Raw genomic sequence first — 8,592 nt, 5'->3', positions numbered from 1 at the left:
ATTATTGTAACATAACTACGTGCCACTTGATAATACTTTTAAAATCAATTAAAAAACGACCTAAAATTAATTCCCCGTTAGGTTTTACTGGAGCGAATGAATAAACAGTATACTCCTATAGGAATATAATATCTTTTTTGCTAAAAGTAATGTCATAATTGTTTTGCATCATAATCAACTATAAATTTGACGTCCAAGATGCCCATGATGAAAAGGCGTTGTCACATTTGTCCATGTAGAACATACTCCCGAGGGACTATACTATACATACTCCCTCGGGAGAAGAATGACTTCGAAGGATTTTCTTTCAAACTGAAATTTTGGGAACCACCTAAAGATTACTACGCTTTTGTTTTCAAAAGCTAAAACTAAAGTTTTTCTAATAACAAGATCTCACCCTCAAAATATTGGACGGTCCATATTCAAATCTTGAGATGCTAATTTTTTTATGTGCATAGATGGTGTTTATTTTATTTTTTGTTGAAGTTAATTTATGAATTGAAGCTATTAGATCTTAGTACACCCTCAGGAAGATAAAGAGGGAGATTGTATGCTTGTGGATGATGCTCCATGGGAGAAAGCGTCCATTCTATCCAGCATTTCCATGACTAGCCAATGCACTCACTACTCAAAAGACACTGTTGTCCGGTGATTCCTACACTGGACAGAGAAGACACATAAATATTTTGTGGGATTTATTGATGTTCGGTGTTGTCATTGCCAAATATATGGAAGATTGTAAAAAACAAAATGTCTCTGTGCATGTCAGAATTTTTAATTTTTACATAAAATGTCTCATTTGGTAATTTTGGGGTCGAAAGAGTGTCCCTATATAATTTTTTCCCAAGAAAATTTGTGTGCATTTCAATAATCTGGAGAGAGATTTATCGCATAGGTCTTTCCACATTTTACATTGCGGGCAGAGATTTATTACATTGGTACTCATCTTTTCAAATCCAAATAACGGTAAAGTCAGAGGGATAGAGAGACAATTAAGAAAATGAGGTTTAGGACAAGAACGAGTCAATCAAATCCAAATAGCAGTAAACTTGATAACAGATCCAACTAACAAACAAAGTGTTCAAATCCAAGTAATATCAGGAGCCTTAAACATTATTAAGAAAAACAAGGGAGATACTCATCATTGAGCCCAAACCATAAGAAGGCCATTAATGAGATACTCATTATTGAGCCCAAACCATAAGAAGGCCAATAACTAAGCAGTAAAGGTACAATGGAAATAGAAATTATTTTAGTAACCAGCAGGGGTCCCGCCCTTTCTTGGGTCACTTACGGCAGTGAACTGTCCCTTTATTAGGTCCTGGATCACAATTTGGCAGTGCGACATGTCTGATACTGCTTTAATAAGATGACCTTTACTTTTCAGGACCAACCTATCATAGTTGGGCATTTCGATGTGATAATTAGTCACTGTGTCCCAGTTTTCGTATTCTAAAGTCTTCGGTAGGAGCTGCGAAAAAAATAAAATAAAAAGGGTTGCAATATGATAAGAAATAAGAAATGTATATAGTGAGATTATTTAATTCTGATGCAATGCAGCCACAATCATCATTAACCATTACATCTGAAATCGGGGGGTTGATAATGTGTCATTGTATGGGCAAAAAGTTCAAAATAAAATTTATTGAATTTTGTGAAATACTTTTATCTAGTATATGCACATTCAATGGCTAAAGTGAATGTGACCATCTTATACCAAAAATAAATGATGTATTATTATATAATCCCTAAAAAATATATGTATTCAACCAACAATATTTCTCACTAGCCCATTGTGTGAGTGAGAGAGAGAGAGAGAGGTTCTACAATCTCCTTGATCCCAAGGCCATTACAATTCATTTTGAACTTTGACTCTCTTTGGTTTCTTATTTTTTGTAGATCATATTTTAACAAATTAAATAGTTAGATTAAGGCTCTAATGATGATGTTAATGATATTTTGAGTTTTCGACTTTTGTTATCTCATGGGGCACCTTGGCTATGATCTTCCACACTCCTAAAGCAAATCCAAATTACTCCGAAACATAAAGTAAAACATGAATGATTGAAGAAGCAAAAAGTGAGCAGAAATATACCCGATGGTAGAGTCTAGGTGAAAAAACAGAAGAACCTGGGTCCAATTGATGAATAAAATAGTTCAAGAGGACCTGTATAGTTGTAGGAATTATTCTCGGTCCTCCACTTCCACCAATCACACCCTCAAGTTCTTGATCCTATATAACATAAATGGAATATGCAGTAAGAAGGTATTTTCTCATACGAGAGAGAGAGAGCCAAGATTCATGTAGCCAACCCCAATTAATTGGAAAAAACCTAAAATGATGATAAAAGACCAGAGAGAGAGAGAGAGAGAGAGAGAGAGAGAGAGGACCTTGAGAAATATGGTGGGCATCATGGAGGATAAGGGCCTTTTAAATGGCTCGATGTAGTTTGCACTTGCTGAAGGTATAGTGGGATTTGAAATGTCTGTAGGGATGTTGAAATCATCCATCTGATTGTTGAGTATTATCCCTGTTTTACAAGACCTAAACAATGCTCCAAATAAGCCATTAATAGAGGTAGTCATAGAAACTGCGCCCCTGTGCCTACCGACGACGCACAAGTGACTAGTGCCATGGTCACGAAGTAGCCTCAACCTGCAGGAAAAGATGATGTTTTTAATGTGGAAGTTCAAAGTTCAAAAAATTGGGAAAGAGCGAGCTCAATGGTTTTGTAATGAAATTCTCACGATGTGGTTAGACAAGAGATAAGTCTTCATTTAGCCACTAAAAGGCATTGCCATTGACATGCATGAAGAGATTTAGAGGACAATATTTTGTGTGAAATTCTCAACAACGATAGAGAGGGATGTGGGTTAATCCTTCCAATATCTTCTCTTTCTAGATCATTATCATTTTATTGCTAAATAGAAATGAGAATCTATAATGTTGTGTTATTTATGCTGAAACAAATCCACTCTGTTCATCCTAATTTGTTTCATATAGTTAGTTTCAATGAAATGAATATATATTTGGCCAAGGTAGCGGTCTCTATGAATGAAGCCACTGTGTGGCATGCTCGCCCCCTCTTATTTTGTAATGGCTTACATTTCATATGATGTTACTACTGTTCCCTTGCCAAGGGTTGTATAAAAAGAGTTTATGTAAAACCTCTTTTGTTTATTAATAAAACAGGTAGGGGCCCGATATCCCCATTGATTCACACACACAAAAAAAAATATAAGTATACCTTCACATACAACACCCTAAAAGAATAATAAATAAATAAATAACAATAGTAAGCAATAAAAAAAAAAATACATTGTTTCTATGCAGATGACCTGCATATTGTAAAAATGTGGGCCTCGCAATAAATATATTTTTTAAATATATTTTGATCCTAATATTTAGAGAATATATAATCTTTAACATTATGATCAAGAATATGAAAAAAAAAAATTGAAAACTACAAATAATAAATTTATTAAGAAAACATTTGGATCGTTAGTTATTCATGTTTTTATATGGACTACCAATTTACATCCATCTTTTTAGATGAACGCTTTATACCATTCGACCGTTATTGTAGAAATGTGGTCCAACCCGCATAAAACAATTTTCTATAAAAAAATCATAACAATAAAATAAAAAGTAAAAATCTCCCATAAATGGCCTCATTATATACTCTCCCTTAAGAATATATATGAGTACCTTTTAAGATGAGACGAAGGATTACTAGCTTTGTCGTATATATGAGAATCTTTTAAGATGAGACCACGGATCGCTAGCTTTGTCATCATCTATTTGGCCCTTCAAATCTGTTGCTGTGTCGTCAGAGAGCATATCGTTTACAACATCTTCAACATGTTTTTCAAAGTCTGGGTCACCTAGACCCTTTCTCTTTACAAGCATCTTCTTGATTGCTTCAACCATACGGTGCAGTCCAAGGGGTTCAGAAAGCTCATCATATTGAGCAAGTATATTCAAAACCTATAATAGAAAATCGATCCTTCAGGTAGTCAATCACCAACGAAAAGTGTTTGTGTGTGTGTCTGAGAGAGAGTGAGAGATATAGTTAATTCAGAAGAAAATACGCACGAGTAGCGCGCCAACACCGCCAGATGAAGGAGGCGGCATCGTAATTATCTCGCGCCCCATGACCTTTTTGGAAATTGGCGTTCTGCGTTTAGCGGTATAACTTTGCAAGTCTTCGAATGTGATTATCCCTCCTCTGTCTTGGATATCATCAACCAAATCGGCCCCCACGCGACCGTTGTAAAACACCGAGGGCCCTTCATCTGCAATTTTCTTCAACGTGCTCGCAAGTTGAGGGTCGCGACACAGGTCTCCAGGCTGCAATAGCGTTCCATCTTTCATGAACTTCTCACGTAAACCGGGATCTCTGCGTATTGCATCCTCTGATTGTTCCATTTCATATGCTAGAAAAGGAGACACCCGAAATCCCTTCTCTGCTAGATCAATTGCAGGTTGCACTAGTTCCTTCCAAGGACGCTTCCCATGGTTCTTCCAAGCCTCATAGAGACCTTTTAATTCCCCTGGAACTGCTACTGATTGTCCACCTTGGAATTTTCCTGCGGGATTATGCTCATACATATCCTGTACATATAATTTTTTACATTATTATAGCATTTGAGTATTTGTTTGTTCAAAAAAAAAACAAACGGAACATATGGACTATTTAGGCATTTCGTTAGTAAAGTCACCATGTTATGTGTGACATTTGCCTTGGATGTGACATTCTTTTTAAAATATCCATCATATAAAAGTCTCTCATACTTTTACCCCGAAAGACATTCTTTTTTCTTGGAAAATTACAAAAATCCCATTGTCTCATCTTTCTTTGCAGCGTCTCCCAACCAATTTTTTATTACAACTTTTACCTTCCAAATTAACTTTTTCGAAGTAAAAAAGTCATAGTTTAGATGATGAAAACATGAAAGCGCCACAATCACCAAAGAGGTCCGACACATATTATTGCACAGGAACCCATGCCACAATATCTACTGGATCGCATGCAAATTGTGTCAGGACGAGGCATTATAGTGCCAGACCGAAAAAACTGCCAGATCACCGCAATAATCAACTGGACCACATTTATGAGTGCCAGAACGAGGCATCATAACTGTCGAACCGCAGCAACAATATGCCAAATCTCATTTACAAGTGCTAGACCGATGGCAATCAACGACTATGAGGAAAGCTTTTTGGTCCAAAAAACTATGACATTTTGAATTAACCGTACTTCTTTAAAAAGAAACTTTCGATTAAAAGTTGCCACAAAAAGGCTGGTTGGGGAGGTTGTAAAGAAAGTTGAGTCAAGGGTTTTTTTTTTTTGTTGTAATTTTACCTTCTTCTTTTTTTCACCCCCCCAAGGCACTTTTACTCTAATTTGGATGTAAGTACCCTTTTTAAGTAAAATTAGAAAATTAATATGAAATTTCCGTCTCACTTTGCTCCCTCTCTATTTCTCTCTCTCAAAAATGAAGATTTTTTTTCGGATAATTGAGTATAGGAGACTTCTCAACGAGAATGACGTTGGGGCTAATGTTATACATGGATATTCCATAATTTTCCCTTAAAAATATTGCATTCTCATGCCACAAGTATTAGGGATGAGGGATGAGCAATTGATGTGCACTGCCCTACGAGAATAAAAACTTATAACATTATAAAAGCGATAATAATAATACAATGAAAAAATAAAAATTCATCAAAATCATTTAATGTATTTAAAAAGAACTTCATGAAAGTTCCTTTGGTTTGGATATTTAGTCGAGGAATTGAGGAAATATAGATCCTCATATTCAATTTATATAGAATTTAGTTCAAAAAATACGGCTCCTTCTTTCTTGCCCATTTAACACACAAGAACATTGTTACTCGGCCAAGGTACTCGAACTTTGGCGGAGGCGAGTTTTTCGGCCGAGTCTGAGTAACTTGGCCAAGTTCATGTCCTGTTAAATAATAATAATAATAATAATAATAATAATAATAATAATAATAATAATAATAATAATAATAATAATAATAATAATAATAATAATAATAATAATAATAATAATAATAATAATAATAATAATAATAATAATAATAATAATAATAATAATAATAATAATAATAATAATAATAATAATAATAATAATAATAATAATAATAATAATAATAATAATAATAATAATAATAATAATAATAATAATAATAATAATAATAATAATAATAATAATAATAATAATAATAATAATAATAATAATAATAATAAAAGTAATAACAATAATAATAATAATAATAATAATAATAATAATAATAACAATAATAATAACAGCAGTAATAATAATAACAGTAGTAATAATAATAGCAATAACAATAATAATAGAAATAATAATAGCAATAATAATAATAATAATAATAATAATAATAATAATAATAATAATAATAATAATAATAATAATAATAATAATATTTATATTAATAATTAAAAAAAAAATAGTGTATAGAAAGAATAAGATACTTTTGCTTTTCAACAAAGGGAAATTGTTTCATGCGGGCTGGACCGCATGTCTACATATGTGGTCTGGAAAGTGTAAAGCATCCATCTTAAAGATGGATGCAAGTAGATGTTCCATTTAAAAACATTGAAAACTAACGGTCCAAATGTTTTTTTTATTAGAATTATTATTTTTAGTTTTATTTTTTCATATTCATGATTTCCATGTTAGATATTACGTGTACTTACTAATTAAGTCCTGAAATCAATCTCAAAATAGTTAAGTCCTGAAATCAATCTCAAAATAGTTTTATTCGGCAGCTCGCATTCCCGGGCTTGACAGCATAGAAACCAGGTCCTTTCACAAATGCTTCATTAGTGTGCTCGGCAAATGGTATGGGCCTCTGCAATAGGGCCATACTGGTGTTGGGGTTTTGAATCTTGCTGTTGAACTGCGTGGTCAAACATGTATATTTCTAATAAAACCCTAGACATAAGAAATGCAAGTAACGTAAATAAAGCCAAAAGGCCCACTCCATCACGCACGATTATAAAAAGGAATATATAAAGGGAAAAGTTTATATGAGGTTGCAACTTTAAAATGGAGAATCACATATGTACCTCAAAAATATATCGAAAATGTTATTTTAGTGTTGAATAAACCATCTAATCGATCATCTAGACATTGAGATGTATGAATATGAAAAAAAAAAAAGTTTTTGAGTCCCAAATATAGTGCATCTTGCAATACAATATCTAAATCGTCAATTTTCAAAATTTTCATATATTTATTGATCTACTTGATTTTAACCATTTTTAAAATTTAAAATTTTCTAATTAGGTATGAAAATAGATTTTAAAATAATACTAAGAATTTTTTCGCCTTAATTGGATTGTTTAAGGTTGCATCCTTAGAGAAACCCCACCCATAAAGGGAAAATTTTATATAAGGTTGCAATAAAAGGGAAAGCTTTCTATGTTCCCCCTACAACATGAAGTTATATCCTCCCTTTACCATCTAGCTATCCATTTTTTTATCAAGAGAGCCACTCATTGTTTGATCTTAGATCCGACGTCTCAAAGTATTTTATTTATAATTTTATTTATACAAATTGTATGAATATGACATTTGGTACGTGTCATCTTTTCATTGGGGAACACCTATAAAAAATATTAAAAATAATTTTTCGATAAAATATAATGACCAAAAGTCCTCTTAAAACTTTTTGGGGTATTTTGGTTATTTTATTTTATTAAAAATATTTTTTTATATATTTTTTGCTAGTGCAAGTTTAATAGATGAATGGACGTCAAAAACTTGGTGTCAAAATAGTTTAAAGAAAAAAATAGTAAAAATAAAATAATGTAGAGACGTGACATTGAAATTGAGGCACTCTTAGCCCTCCATTCAGAATGGACAGTTGGATAAGGGGGACGATAAAACTTCTATGCTGCAGGGGATGCATAAAAAGATTGTCCAATTTATTTTTGTTAATTTTCTAAAAGTCTGACAAGGCCATGAAAGCCAAAAATCAGTTGATAATTAGAGTAAAACAATTTCCTTTATTTTTCCTAAATAACAAAAAAGCAAATGTATTCATTCTTTTACCCTTGAAGCGGCTCTGGGAGCAGTTTCTCGCATGTCATAGCAATCTAGAACACTTTTTGGAGATCTAACCAACATGAAACCTCCCCCGCCAATGCCACTTGATGCCGGGCTAACAACACCGAGGCATAAGGCTGTGGTAACTGCTGCATCAACTGCAGTACCCCCCTTCTGAAGAATTCTGCTACCCTCAATCGAACAAATGCCATGGTCTGCCGCTACAACACCATGCTCTACTGTGATCACTTCTGGTATAGCCAAGGGTGTTAAGGGCACATAGTCATGCTCATTATCCATAAAAGAAGAGGGTGTTTGGGCCTGAAATTGGGCTTCACAGCTAGAATCTTCGAAGTCATAGCTTTGAGATGCAGAGTGCTGCTGGGCAATGAGGATGATGCTTAGCACTAACACACACAAGCGAGAAAGACACCTTGAGAATGTGGATTTGCCTTAGGGCCCTTAAATACTATGAGGTCCCAATAC

General features: G+C 33.5%; 1 protein-coding gene across 2 annotated transcripts; it reads right to left on the bottom strand.

Moving 5' to 3' along the window:
• Window positions 1-1,023: 1,023 nt before the first annotated feature.
• Window positions 1,024-8,592, bottom strand: LOC148781926 (glutathione hydrolase 2-like). 2 transcript variants are annotated; one of them, XR_016055853.1, is made up of 6 exons: window positions 8,113-8,592; window positions 4,097-4,615; window positions 3,710-3,988; window positions 2,392-2,656; window positions 2,096-2,233; window positions 1,024-1,471 (listed from the first exon to the last, which is right to left on the bottom strand). XR_016055853.1 is itself a non-coding variant. In XM_088867323.1 (6 exons), exons 1-6 carry the CDS (start codon window positions 8,404-8,406, stop codon window positions 1,253-1,255), a joined length of 1,665 nt encoding a protein of 554 aa, XP_088723449.1. In that variant the 5' UTR covers window positions 8,407-8,592; the 3' UTR covers window positions 1,024-1,252. The 2 variants fall into 2 exon arrangements, 1 of the variants encoding a protein (XP_088723449.1); XM_088867323.1 differs by having other exon boundaries at window positions 2,392-2,658; window positions 3,761-3,988.

The sequence above is a fragment of the Amborella trichopoda genome, chromosome 5 (genome assembly GCF_054954075.1).
Source record: "Amborella trichopoda isolate Santa Cruz 75 chromosome 5, AtrichopodaSantaCruz75HAP2 v2.0, whole genome shotgun sequence".
NCBI classification, from domain to species: Eukaryota; Viridiplantae; Streptophyta; class Magnoliopsida; order Amborellales; family Amborellaceae; genus Amborella; species Amborella trichopoda.
The sequence above is the reverse complement of the archived record's forward strand: the minus strand, read 5'-3'. Positions and strand labels throughout refer to the sequence as shown.